This window comes from Urocampus carinirostris, chromosome 8 (genome assembly GCF_059441175.1).
Source record: "Urocampus carinirostris isolate Australia breed hairy pipefish chromosome 8, RoL_Ucar_1.0, whole genome shotgun sequence".
Lineage (NCBI taxonomy): Eukaryota > Metazoa > Chordata > Actinopteri > Syngnathiformes > Syngnathidae > Urocampus > Urocampus carinirostris.
The window spans coordinates 15,492,123-15,507,414 of NC_142356.1; the positions used below are offsets into that span (position 1 = coordinate 15,492,123).

Here is a 15,292-nt window from a genome sequence, read left to right on the forward strand (position 1 = left end):
GATCAAGGGTTGTGTGTGACAATATGAGAGATGCAATATTGCTCAGAAATCATCGCAATTCATTATCTACATTTACTGGGTAATGTAGTAATGACTAATTTTACAGTACTCGATACAGCAAAGATAAATTGCTTTCTAGGACCACGTTTTTTCATAACGTGCTAGTCCCAACACTGGGTCCAGGTAAATAATGTGCAAAGTTTGGACTCATTTCACACCTAAAAAAAATAATGGAGATGCATAACTGGATTTTCTTTTTAAATTATTACTATTTTGAAAGATACAGCTGCATCAAATTGGACCGGATTGAAATATTCCACTTTAAAGTATATCTGATAAGTATCAAATCGTCTCACAGTGGAAGGATACATCTAAGAGAAGGTGATGGCACATTTATTGGCAAGTTTATTCAGATGTGTATGAAAGGAAAACAACAAAGTAACCGTGTCACGGTCTGGCAAACACTCGGACTATATCGATTGAATCGTAATCCCATTGAGACAAACCAAATCCAATTCCTGGAAATTGGCCTTTTTTTACAAGCTGTCTGTGCGCATTAACTGCTGTTTTAAGGAAGCCAGCTATGAACTGTTTTCCCTGGGATTTTTTTTGTCCGCTTTGCTAGAGTTTGGAATCCCAGATTGTGTCTGCTGGCCAATTTGGCCGGTTACACTCTGAGCTGACGTTTTTGTTTGTGTCACCGCGCGTCTGCAGGTTTCAGCCAGCTGGCCTCATGGAGATGATCCAGACTATCGCCCAGAATGTGTCCAACATGGCAGTCCGGGTGGAGCAGATACTGCAAACCAGCATCATGCAAGGCAAAGGTCAGCCCGACGAAATTCTTGTGGGCGGCGATTTACAACGATGCCGATTCTGTTACTATCTGTGAACTCATCCGGTTGTAGTCCATTAGTCTGTTTTTATAAGTACATAAAATTAAATGCAAATTGCCATACGAGCTCTTTGCTTGGCATTAGATTTGACCTCTGAATTCCCCAAACACGCAAAAAGTGAAACATTTCGGGGGGTGTAGAATAAGATGTTCTTTCAATAAGATGTTCCTTTTTACAGATTTTCCTCCACTATATGTGATCTACAACTTATTTTGCATGCCAAAAACGTGTAGAATTCAAACGTTTCCGTGAGCGTATATAATTACGTCTGCTATAGGTCAACGTCATATAAAAAGGCTGATCTGCTATTGGTGTGCTTCACGGCAGATATGCTATTGGCCGAACTACCTCCCACAATGCCTTCCTCTTTGTTTAGTCCAGAATATTGTGTTTTACGTGAAGACTATTGTATTGTTTGTACTGTATTTATCAGCTATGGGTGCCTACACTTGGTACTAAAAGGGAGAAAAAACGATAACCATGGAATCAAAGTGTGTAGTTATCGGGAAATATGAAGGCACATGATTGGCTCTAACCAATGGACAATCTGGACTATTAGAAATAAGGAGAAAATCAAGGCAATGAAATATTGTTAGGGCATGTCAATCCTTGCACGGGAAAGTTTTAAAATCAGTTCAGTATTTATACCGCCTCCCTCCCTGCATTCACCCGCTAACTCTGCTTTACCAGCTCATCTCACGTCACACTAAAGGTGAATGAAATGAAATGAAATGAAATGAAATGATCTGCATTTATATAGCGCTTTTCAAGTCAATGACTTCCCAAAGCGCTGTACATTGTGCTTCACATTTCCCAATAGCGGCCATGATCTGTGCAGCCATGTAAGGCGCTAACCTGCTTATTGGGGGCATTGGGGGTTCAGTGTCTTACCCAAGGACACTTCGACATGTAACACGGACAAGCCGGGATTCGAACTGGGATCTCTTAATCCTAAAACGATCGCTCTACCTCCTGAGCTACTGCCGCCCAATCAAATTATTTTTTTTCTTTTTGATGTATATTATCACATTATTTATTCGGATACTTGTATATTAGGTTTAAGGAGTACTAACTTTATTTTGTTATGTTAACCCTTTTATATGTAGAACCGAGGGTTCGGAACGTATTACCTACACATTACCATAGGTTTCTATCCCCTGTTGTTTGGCAAATTCACCTTCCCGTTTCGCTCCTCAATGTATTAATGCTGTTACTCGAGGTTTCTCCTGTAATATTTACATTACATTAGGGGAAAATGTAAAGAGTTGAATGAAAAACAAAACGCGGAAAGGCAGCATACGTCCATAAATGCAACACCCCCTCCTTTGTCTTATATCAGCAGCAGACAGGCATTTAACCAAGTCAGTGAAGCAATGAACGCAGCGTGTGTGGCCGTTCGTAAGCAATAAATAAATAAATAAATAAATAAGACTAAGCTGCACTGTAAGGTCTGTTGAACACTGTGCACTGCACCGGTGTGACATCCCCAAGGTGAACTCTATGCAGGTTAATGTATTTGTCCCTCACAAGTAGGTGAGTGGCACGTAATACACAACACGCTAACCTGGAGCCCCCTCGGCTGAAGCCATGTTATGAAATGTGTGTTAAATGAGCTGAAGAGGGGTATCATCATGATTAATTGCTGTGTGGATCATTAACGTCAATCTATCCGTATTAAAATCGGGACTATGAAGCCCGTGGACTAACGAAGCTGCAAATTTAATTCAAGAATGTTCTTTTATAGAATTAAAATAACAAAAGCTTGGAGTCATTGGAGGGAACCATGCTCAGACTAGACGGACTGGATTTTAGGACTAGAGTGTGGTCGGTTCAAATTCCACAAAGCACCTTAAGGCTTGTTCCTTGGAGGGCTGCCAGTTAAGATTACAAACCTGAAATGGAGAATGAAGTGGAGCTACAACTGTGCAATGTGGAATGAATTAGCTATCAATATTACGTTTCCTATCGGATTGCCTGCATGCCATTGTACCCACTGACTAAAATTTGGATTTAAAGCAGAAATGTCAAACTCATTTTAGCTCACAGGCCACATGATGGAAAAAGCACTCTAACAGTTACTGGACTTGTAAATGAATGGCAAAGAAAGTGTGCCTCAGCTGGTAGGGTTGGTGATATTTTGGAGGATCGCAATTAAATCATGATTTGATTTTAAGGATATTGATTTTTTTTTTTGTTACCCTCAATAATTTTTTTCAACCTCGTGTACGTGTTTATCAACTGTTTGTTTAAAAAGCAAAACAATTTACAGTTGATTTAAGTCATGCACATTGGAAAGTGACATAAATGGCACAAACTTGCTCATTTAAGTGCAAATGATTTCTTGATTTAAATGTATATTTTCTTTTCTTTTTTAATGAAACTGTTGACCTGAATTCTTTTAACTTCTGCAAAGACATTTAGGTGCAATATTTTCTGTTTTGTATTTTTAAATCGAGTGCAAACTGATCATTTCTAGTAGGTGGGGATAGAAAGCATGGTTTAGCAGTTGATAGACATCCAATTTTATTGCCTTCAAAGGTGCGTCGATGCTTTCTATTTTAAGTAAAATAACATTAGTTTGGGTGTTTCCTAAATATTCTCTGGTTGATAAATGGCAGTCAGTAAATACAACTACAGCAGGTGAATTGGAGGGGCGCCTGGGTTTGGCGACACCAAGTTGACATCCTTAACTCTGCAGGTCATTGTTTGATGCGACCGGCTAATTTTTCTCTTGTGATTATCTCAGTAACTGTATTGGTGGGCCTGATTCGGTCAGATCGGATCAGTTTGACGCCCCTGATTTAATGGGTTTTAAATAATGTCAGAGATTTTAAGGGCAGATAGTACTGGTAATTTTGACACAGGACAGTTTCACAATCAATTTGAAGACTTTCTTTTCAGAACAATTACACCAAAAAAATGGCAATTTTATATCAATTAGAGACCAAAAAATATATGTGTTTATAAATGATCAATGAAATTAGGTGGGATAAATAAATGGTAGAAAACAATACAGCAGGGTTGGCGTAGACGATCCATTTCTACCTGCGTGTTCAACCAGACCAAGTATTTGGCTTAAGGAACAAAAAATAGGCTCAAGAGAAACAGTTGAGGATATTTATTACAAAGTTACAAATAAAAGTAAAACATAATGTTCCAAATGGTAAGGAGTGCATCCCCTCCAAAAGGCAAAGACGAATGGTTGACCACAGTTTTTATAAGAAAGGCATTCGTATTGGCAAAATGGAACATGACGCTCCTAAGACACTTCTGGGAACTCGTATCAGAAGGAACCAATGTACAAGAGATTAAAACTGCACTTAGCTGAATCTTCAAGGAAAAATGTCCGGAATGAAATATGGAGTAGTACAATTTATTTGATCAATATTGGAATACGCCCTGAAATAAGATTTGTATTTGCCTGATACTGACATCTTATTAAGATGCGCTTTCTAGTTTCTCATATGAAAAAAACTTTGTGTTCCAACAACATTGTGTAGACTTTTTGATGTCCTGGCATGAAATCTCATCATCTTCAAACTGCTTATCTTCATGTGAGTAATGGGCATGCTGGAGTCTATCCAACTGCTTTCCTTAACGCTAATCTCTACTTTCCTGAAAGCCATCCACTGCCGTATGTCTGACCTTAAATTAAGTATTTACCTCTTTTCTAATCAGTCCTCCTGATTACCAGCATTTTTTCCTAATTACCTTCAGAGAGCATTTCTAAAATGATCAGAAGCTGTAGTTTGCCTATATCTGTCTTGGAGCTCATAAACCGTTAGTCAGATTCCTCAATTTAATATCCATTAATTTGGTCAATGTATTGACAGCAAACAGCAGGGTGAAGGTGGGAGGTCCGGATTCAATGAATTTCCTCAAAACTCTATCCATGTGTTTGTAGCTGTGAGAGATGGGACATCCGGCCAATGTGAAGTACCCAAAGACCCCCGCTATCCCGAGTGTCCTGGAAAAGTGGACGTAAGTTTCACTGTGATTTTAATGACATTTGGAAAGGTAGTCAAAATGACTCAAATTTTGAATCCCTTTCATTCTAGATGCAATCCTTTAATTGTATTTGTTTGTTATTTAACTAAGGATATAAAGTGATTAAAAAGGTTTTACAGAGATTATCTCAGCATTGTCTGGTCGACCTCTGCTGTTGTCATTCGCGGTCAATGTAATCCACATGTCCTGCGGGCTTTGTACCGGTAGTCGACAACAGTTTGCACATTAATTCATATTTAATCAACTTCCAGCTAGGCAGGTAGAGCTCAGCAGGAGAAATGTTGAACACCAGTCTTTATCTCACTTGTCACGTGCATCATTTGCTTAAAGGCGTTTTGGAAATCAGGTTTCATTCACATGTTTGCTGATATTTTGTTCATCTTTTTGCTGTTGTATGTGTAAGAAAGATTTGCAGGCTTCGATGCGTTTAATAGATTAAATAGCTTGAATTGGTGAAGTCTGTGTATAGCAACACATATCCAATAATGCACATGTTTTTCCTCACAATTTTGGATTTTTGTCAAATAATTCTCATTATTTTGGGTGTTTTCTGGCATCGTTGGTACCATTTAGCAAACAAATAATGCTGAGCTGATCGAATGTACGAAACATTAAAAAAAAAACTTTATTTGTGTAAATTGCACTTTTTTTACAAAGTTTACATTATGCAAGAGGATTTATTGTATTATCACACAACATTGGTTTTAACTAGATTCAAACCCAGGTCGGGGCGGAACAGTGCAAAATTCTATCGCCGGATCCCCCGTGATATAAATGACAAATGAATAAGGCATTGGGATTTATTTCATTATCACACTATATTCAGTCATGGTACCAGAGACAAATGGTAAATAGTCTTCATTTATATAGCGCTTTTCAAGTCACTGAATACCTCCCAAAGCACTTTACACTGTGCTTCACACTTACAACAGCCTATCACTGTCACACCCGCCCAACAAAAAATAATAATAAAAACTATTAAGGTTCACGGATACCTTAACCACGAGGATTGTAGGGGCATCACTTCCTGTGGTGTGTATAGGAAAAGTGTAACCTGGCAGCATCCATCCTCCCCTGGCCGTTTTGTGTTGGAGTTCGCTCCCCCAAATAAAACTGAACTGGTTTCCATGGTTACCAGTAGCAGCACAAAAACCTCCTGATCCGTGTTCATTTTTGTTGTACATTACATATGTATGACCATGAATGTGTAAGAATTAAATATAATTTATTGTCATTGTAACACATGAAATGCACAACATAATTAACATTCGTCTCTAGTACTGTGACTTAGAATAGAGTGATAATGAGATAAAACCAACTGCCTTTTCTATTTTACCAGTGGTCCAGTGGTTAGATTACGGTGCTCTCACTACCACTACCTGAATTTGATTCTGCAAAGTTTGAGCTGAGAAAAAGGGAAACAATTTTATACCAATTTCTGAATTAGAAAAAAATAAGGGAGCGTGTTATATGCCTGGGAGGTCGGTGGTTCGCGCCCCGGCCGAGTCATTCCTAAGACTTAAAAAGTGGTCGGCGGCGCCCTCTGTTGGCTGCGGCTGCATCGGCTCGCTACAACGGGTCAGGTGCAATCGACATTTCGTTCTGTGTACATTGTTACACAGAATGACAATACAAGGAAATTATTATTATTATTATTATTATTATATAGAAATATATTTTATCAGGAATAGTATTGTTGCCCTCAGATTTGTCTTAAATGTTTGTTAGCTAATTGTGTGTTTCTTTAGTGGATGCGTGCACGCTGGACTTCTGATCCCTGCTATGCTTTCTATGGCGTCGATGGTTCCGACTGCTCCTTCCTCATCTACCTGAGTGAAGTAGAGTGGTTCTGCCCCCCGCTGGTCTGGAGGAACCAAAGCAGCCAGCCTAGCCCCCAGTATGTCCATCAGGCTAAGGGCTCTAAGAGGCCTGTGAGTATATCAATAAAATGTGTTTTTTTTATGATAGATCCGAATCTTAAGAACAATATCTGTTGATTAAGAATAATGCTGTTGTGCATTTTCTCTTGCTGCCTAAAATCAGCCAACAAGGTGTTGTGACTCTCAATTATCCACTTTAAAAACACTTAGGGAGAAATGGGACCAACCCAATACTTGGATCAATAGGACCATTTTTTCTGGGTTATTTGACACATCACAACCGATTTTTCTAAACAAAATGACCCACAGTGTTAAGTATAAAGCCAACGCATCTTATGAGGTGTTATTTTAAACAAAAATACTCTTTTGTGCAGAATTATCTTTTACAAAAACTAAAACATTAATCTTTTTTTTCTTGGGTTGATTTGACTTAACCGCATTGTATTACAGGATCAACCCCAAGTATTGAGGTTGTCTACTTTGACTCAAACTGGGTTTGTTTTTTACCCAACTGTTTTTCGAGAATATACACCGTTGCATAGAAATAAGCGAATGGCTCACGAGCCGGCAGTGGCACTTTTTATTAGTACATCTGCCTCGGAAATAAAACACACTATTTTAACTGGGAACAGGAATGCAATACTATGTTCCTACCACTAGCAGTAGGAACGCTGCTGCACTTTTCTACCCTTAAGTCTGGCAAAACAGAGGTAGATAGAGTAGCCAAAAATTTTACTCAAGTAAAAGTACTGATACTTTGGAATAATACTACTCAAGTAGAAGTAAAAGTCGTCATCCAAATACTTACTTGAGTCAAAGTAAAAAAGGTACCCGTTGAAAAAAAATACTACAGTACTGAGTAACTATAGCAATGTCATATTTATTGATTTTTTTGTATAACAACAGATTAGCAAAGTCCAATCAACCAAAAAAATACATTTATTTTAAAAGTAGATTGAAATAGTCAACGTAAATTCAAGTGCTTTAATGAACAGTAAAATAAAAATAGTATAAATCAAATTAATTAATTAAGCACATGTGACACCAAGCAGCACATTTAAAGCCCCAATAACCTACTGATCTTAACAGACTCTGCAAGCAGAACCTCAAGCTAGCCCATAAACTCAAAAAAAGGAGACAATGCATATTGTAGCTGGTGTTTTGCATTCTTTTTAAGGGGAACAGCCTTTTGATGTGAGGCCAGTGGTGCTCCTCCTCGTCTGTGTTTTCATAAACAGTATTGCTAAGTGACATTTTTGAGCTGTTTCATCCGTAAACAATTAAGTTGAATATGGTCATGTGAGGAAGCTGCTACATTTGATTGGTTAAACACGGCAGGGCCTGGCGGAGTTCTCCATCAAAATTATTGAGCCTTAGCAGAGACAGACAGACGCGTACTTACGTAGAGGGCATGTTTTTAAGTAACGAAGTAACGACTTCAAAGTTGCCAAGTTTAGTAAAAGTACCATTTTTTTTTTCCTCACAAATGTACTCAAGTAAAAGTAAAAGTATTGGGATTCAAAAATACTCCTAGAAATACAATATTTCCCAAAACTTATTCAAGTAAATGTATTGGAGTCCATGTACTCTGTTACTACCCACCTCTGGGTAAAAATAAATCTCATTCTGTTTTTTTTCTGTGTTTATAGACAATGAGATGAATCACAATGTATGCAAGTGCGACATCCGCATTTTACCATGTCTTGGATATGTTTTCAAGCGTGTAGTTTGCACAATTTATAAAAAAAAAACATGATCAATGATGTGCTTGTGTGCTTTCAAGACTAGTGTTTGTAGATTTCAAAGATGACAAAGATTTTCATCTTTAAAAAGTGGGAGACTAATAAAAACCACTCGATTGTCAAGAATTGTAACCATGTCACATAGCTGAAGGTAAATGCATCCGTATCCTTCTCAGTTGAAGTATTTTGTGACATGTTCACCAAAGAACTCCGCTTTTACTTTATTTTGAAACTGTTATTCATGACAAAATGACGGTCAAAATTAACTTCAATGATCTTAAGTCACTGCAGGAGAGAGAGAAATTGGTTGAAATGAGACACAGGCGCTGTCATTATTATTATTTCATATATTTTGTGAAATCATCAAAAGTCACATGGTAAAATAAAATGCACTGAAGAATTTGCTTTTGTCTAGGGATGAGGATTAACAGCTTTGTCTAATTTTGTCTCAACATATATGGTGTGGCTCTTGCTGAAAAAATGAAATCCATTTATGGCTCTTTGAGTCAAAAAGATTCAAGATCTTTGATGTTAGATGGAGGTTCAACACTGTCGCCCGCTTCAAGAGACTGATTTTATTCCGCAGCTAAATTTAACATGGTAACAATCCCCTCAGAAAAAAAAAACATCAAAGGCACTTTGCGGATTCTTCATTCTCTGTTATTGTATCTCTGAGCACAGTTCACGACCGTCACGTTTAATTTTGTATGTGGAAGACTTTACTTTTTAGGGTCCACGAGCAAATGTTCCGTGGTAGCCGTAAGATTGTGAACTCCAATTATTGCAGCATGTGAGGTAAAAGAGAAAATTCAAGTTTGTTTGGGAATGAATAAAACATTTTGCTTTCTTAGATGTTTGCTATTTTCTAATCCCTTTTCTGTGTGTGTAAGTTCTTGTAAGAGCCGCTGGCCATATTGTTATGATGAAAAATAGTGCTGGCTTGTTTAGTCTGTTTTTGGCTACTGTCTGGATTCAAATATATTAAATAGCAAGCAGTTTGCTTGGCTGATACGCTTTCTCCGCGGTAATAGCATTGTTATGGTCGTTACAACTTATTAACAAGGTGGCAGAAAAGGAAAGTTGAGACGTCATCAATCTCGGGACTGTAAACAAGAGGGGGGTGAACATGCTTCATGCTCAAAAGAGCTTTAGTGGTCTGTCCCCATTACTTCTCAGTGGTTCACTTTCATCTGACCCTATACAAAGTCTACTAATTACACACGCCTCGCCCATCCATCATCCGCTCTACTTTTCCTCATGGCTGAGTCAGAGGTCATTGGTGCTGTTCACCCTTGTCATTTGGACTCCTATTGTGTACATTGCATACTTGTTTCTTAATTTGAAGTGCACATAGTGCCAAGGCCAGCTCACTGAATGACTGAAATGGGAGGCTCTTGAATTGTAAGGTAAAGGTTGAAGCTCACAAATATATTATATTCATATACATTGGTACCTCTTCATACGAGCTTATTTGGTTTCGGGATCGTGCTCGTAGTCTGAGTTGCTTGTTTAATTAGCAAATTTTCTCAGATGAAACAATTATATATGTGTATACATAAATGAATATATATGTGTCTGTGTAGGTATGCATTTAGGATTGTTTGAGTGCAAATGCATATATTTAGCATGTGTATATGTATGTATGTTGGTGTATATGTGTATGTATGTATATGTATGTGTTAATAGATATATATATATATTTGTTTTTGTTATGAAAAGTGGTGGGAACTAATAAGCTATGCTTTTGCTCACTCCTTTGTGAATATGCAATGTATTTTCTCTTCCTTTGTTTTCTGGTTTATGTAGCCTGCTAATTCGTTTTTTTTCCATTTTGCATGTTTTTTTTTCTTAGAGAATCTGTTTGACAATAATTAGGAAGCCTTGCAACACTTTTAATATATAATATAGATATTACGAAAATATACAAGGAGGAGATCGCATACCCGTTTTCCCCACATCATCTACTTCCACTTCTACGGGATCTTTTTTCTTTTTTACTCCTTGCCCATTTTGGCTCGAATTAGTATTGTCTCTATCTCTGGTAGCAAACGACAACGTCATTGTAGATTGCTAATATTGTCGCTGTATTTTACAGTCTGTCTTGCTGTCAGTAAATGGGTGCCACGTTGTGTTTTTAAGGTGCTTTATCCCTTAATGAGGACTATTTGCGATCAATAACAAGGGTAACAATTGCTAGAGGCTGTCGTTTATGAGATTTAGAGACCGTTGGTGACATGTAAGTAGTTGCTGTACACTTAAAATTAAAGTTACTGTAACTGTAAGTGAACATGAACACACAAAATCTTAACACAATTTTTTTCATTATTTTTTGTCTGTAGTAGTTTGAATGCGCAAACTGAATGAGCTGATGCTGAGGCAGTAATGACTAACGCGCGGTGAGCGGTTATTAGTGTTTGCCTCTGGGACTGCTTGGATTTCCGACATATAGCAAGCAACATTTTCTTTGCAAAAAGAACTCATATACAGAACTTCTCACGTTCTGAGGTGCTCGTTTTTAATCTACGGTAAATATACAATTGAAATGACTAGTAAAACAAAAGGCACTTGTTCTACTTGACTGGGTCTAATAATCTAACTCGTGTTGACTGCCTCCTTTTCATCTTTTCTTCCAGGCTGCCTTCCGCACGGATCTCTCCATGCTCCTCGACCAGATTGGTGCCGGCAAGGAGTCTCTAAGCTTCATGAAGCGTAGAATCCGTCGTCTTGCACAACAGTGGGCGACAGCTGCCAACCGCCTCGACGCAAAGCTGGATCACCGGTGGAGGGACCAGAAGAAGGTAGCAAAGAGGATCAATGAGATCTGTGACTGCACATGTTTGTTATATTGATCAAAAGAGAAGAGCCTCTCTTGTGTCAGTGGTAAAGAAAACATGTGTTGCCCAGTCAAAACGACTGGAAAAAAGCTGAGGCTTATCTTAGTCCTGTCCTCACTATCGCCTTGATGCCTTTCACACCATTACAGTAATACCTCGCTGTATTGCGGCTCACTTTTGTGGTTTTGATACTTTGCAGTTTTTCATGCAGTGTGTTCTGCATTCTGGTTGGCCAAATGGTCACACTGCCCCTTTTCTGCCAATGTCTGCCTGTGCCTGACTTATGTTGCAGTCTGAGTTGTACCCATACGTAAAACAGCCTGACTGACCTGCATTACTTACACGCAAATATTTTCAACGTTGAGTTTCTCTAAAAGCTATGATGATAACAAAACACTTTGGACCGACCAAAGCACCAAAAGGCAGATGGGGATGCTTTCTATCGCCAACAATCGTGGACTTATCCACATGGTAAAGGAGGTAAAAGCATTTTTATGCCATATTTTTCTTTTTCCCAATACCGTCCACATGATGGCAAACAAACATATAATAGGGTAAAGTGTAGAGTTTTGAACCTTTCAGAATTCATCTTTGATTATTAACGACAATATATCCCCACACTAATAACATAGGTGCATAATTCACTTTTTTGGGCACATTGAGATTTTTGTCTAAATCAGGTTTCCATAGAAAGCTGCATCATCTGCACTATTGCCCAGGAATCGTATATTTCAGATAAACAATCAATAGTAGCAATACTTGACAGTACAGAAGTTATTTGTAAAAAAAAAAAAAGGAAAAGAAAAAGAAGTCTACTAAGTAAAGTACTTTTTGTTTTCCAATAAAATGTATATGATGGCGACAAAATCTAATCTGAGGTAAAGTGGATCGTGTCCTGAATCAATACAGCTGTGCAATATAGCAGCAAGATTCTTTTTTTAATTATAATTTGATTGTACAGAATTCATTTGTACATAACAATAACAGAAGTAAAGTTAAAACCATGTTTATAAGGCTCAATTATTTTATTTGTTAAACATATGCTTGGGCCTGTAAATTGAGTTTGTTCTTTGGTTTAAATTGATAAAACGAGGTGTTACTCTATCATTTTGTTTCCCAAGATTTAATTACAGAGAATAAAAAAGAAAAGAAAAAAAAAACCTTGAGCCAACATTTTTCTCAGATCATAACTGGTCTAAAAGAAAGATAAGTCCCCCAAGTTACCATTTCTAAAAGAGCATCAGATGTCCAGGCAGCATTACAATACAATCGGGTTTCATATCTTCCTGACATTGTTTCTCTCAACTAAAATCAGATCTTCTGAGGCTAAGAAGTTAAAAAAAATATAATAGTAAAATGATCTAATTTTGGCTCCTATGACATTTCATATGCCAGTGCTTTCAAAAGGGCTTCAAGACAGATGAGCAATGAGATGAAAGAAGGTCACGAATGATGCTGATGGTGATGATAATGATGGTGATTGGGATTATGGCAGAAGACGCCGAGCTGTACTCGTGCCAGAATAGAAAAGAGGGGAAGGAGGATGGATGGTCGTTAAAAAAAAAAAAAAGAGTGCAGTAGAAAGTGGATTAAAAACGATTGAATGGAGCAGAGAGAGAGGGGGCGAGGCTGCGAAGACTTTGTACCTGCTGCCTTCATTAAAAACTCGTTAAACCCATAACACGTGCGGAGTCATTTGAAGGCGGGTTAAATCCAGGAATCCGTTTTTTTTTGTTGTTTTTTTTTTTGTTTTTTTTTTAATGAAGACCCTAAACTTTCTGCAACACTATATTTCCAATTTAATGTACCGTATTTTCCGCACTATAAGGCGCACCGGGTTATAGGGCGCACCCCCAAAAAATAGTTTTTGGTCCTATATTTTCCATACATTAGGCGCACCGGATTATAAGGCGCTACAATAGGAACGTCGACAAAACAGTCAGATAGTTCAGTCAAACCTATTACCCCCTTAACATTAGCTTAGCTTGCAAAGAAGCAAATACGTGTCGTAGACACGTGCGGATGCGGTGTCCGTACGATGGCACCAAACAAACATTTCTTAGTTTCCATTTTATTTATTGCTGGCAACTGTGTGGACAGCAAAGTAAGAATTTTATTGTGCAGGGAAACGGGGTTCTTTACTGTGCATATGACAATAAACACTTTGAATTGAATTTAGTTTAAAAATAGACTCATCACAAATATCAAGATCGTTCTAAAACGAGATACCGGGAAAATATAAATCCGCATAGCTCACCTAAGTTCTCTTGCAGCCTTCATGTAACCATGGTCTTCTTAATAATGTGAGTGTACTAAATCCAGGAGAGTAAAATATTTACAAATACAGAATAGTAAAACATGTTTTCTCTATGCCGTAGTGCAACCCAACCTGTGATTCACATTCATCTTTTTCGGCCAATTGCAGGCTTTGTTTCGCCCCTTTAGCCTATGCGAGCCTGTAAATGATAAAAAGGATCCGCCCCCTTTACCTCCGAATAACTTTAGCCAAAAGTGACTGATTCAAATGATGATTGACACATTGGTTAGGAAATAAAACGCCGGTATATAAATCCCAGCATACACCGCGGACGACTTCGCCTTCATTTTTGCATCTCTCTGAACCTCAATCTCTTTCTAAAGTTAGTTAACAAGTGCGACCATCGTTGCCTGTCGCTGTGATTGATGTTTTTTTGTTGTCGTGCACCTTTCTTTTTTTTTTTTTTTTTTTTGCCGCACGCCATCATGGCTGCCTGAAGAGCCTAAACGCCTTGCCATCTCACAAGCAGATGCTGTCGTGTTGGAGCGAGTCTGCCTATGCTGTCATGGGCGCTTCGTCACAGTAACTGGAAGGGAGAATTTGTTTGATAGGAGGTGGCAGGGTGCAAAAGGGCCTGCTAGACAAAAAATGGTTGATCCTTGGGCTGTTGTATAAAATCTATTTGCTGCTTCTTACTTAAACTTGATGCTTAAATCCATAATGAAATGAAATGATCTGAAATGATCTGCATTTATATAGCGCTTTTCAAGTCAATGACTTCCCAAAGCGCTTTACATTGTGCTTCACATTTCCCAATAGCGGCCGTGATCTGTGCAGCCATGTAAGGCGCTAACCTGCTTATTGGGGGTATTGGGGGTTCAGTGTCTTACCCAAGGACACTTCGACATGTAACACGGACAAGCCGGGATTCAAACAGGGAACCCTTAATCCTAAGATGATCGCTCTACCTCCTGAGCTACTCCCGCCCCAATGTTAAGAGATTATATTTTTCACACTGTAAGGCGCTCCAGAATTTAGGGTGCAACCGCCAAAATTTTTTGGGGGTATTTTCTTTTAATATGTAAGGATCAGCAGACTGTAATAGCACATGGAGTAAATAGAGTACAGTTAGAGCTACAGTTGCACAAAAAATAAAAAAGAACCAGATAGTACCTTGATTGATCAGTCGGACGATATCACTGATCATATTTGCATAACATTGGACGCAATGAGAATCGAACCTGGATCCTAACGTGGAGTGCGCCTCATCCTATCCTCTAGGCCACTAGGATACAGACAACACATGAACAGGTATTTGTTTTTATCTCATCATCACACTATTTTTTTAGTCAAGGTACCAAGTTGTTACTGTTATTATTGTCAGTTATTAAAGAGGTCCTGAAATATAGTATTGTATCGCCCACTTGCAAAATTTTTACAAAGTGAACGAGATTCTGAACTGCATGAAGAGGGAAGCATTGTGGGAAGTAATTTGGTACTTCTGGACTAAATGAGGATAAAGGCATTGTGGGAGGTAATTCAGTCATCCTGAAACTTAGGAATAAATGCATGGCTGCATGTATTTAACTTGCAATGTTTAGTTTGAGTTGAGAAAAAATTGTAATTTCTGTGTTTTCTCATTTCTCTAACATATCTGCTACCCTGACTGAAACTAGTG

General features: G+C 38.2%; 1 protein-coding gene across 1 annotated transcript in view; it reads left to right on the plus strand.

Moving 5' to 3' along the window:
• The window catches only part of LOC148360810 (alpha-1,6-mannosylglycoprotein 6-beta-N-acetylglucosaminyltransferase B-like), a 155,913-nt gene that overhangs the window by 64,065 nt on the left and 76,556 nt on the right, over positions 1-15,292 (plus strand). The window contains exons 4-7 of the mRNA XM_088341707.1: positions 715-824; positions 4,798-4,874; positions 6,650-6,832; positions 11,157-11,321. Coding sequence (XP_088197833.1) covers positions 715-824; positions 4,798-4,874; positions 6,650-6,832; positions 11,157-11,321 — 535 coding nt within the window. The remainder of the gene's footprint in view (positions 1-714; positions 825-4,797; positions 4,875-6,649; positions 6,833-11,156; positions 11,322-15,292) is intronic.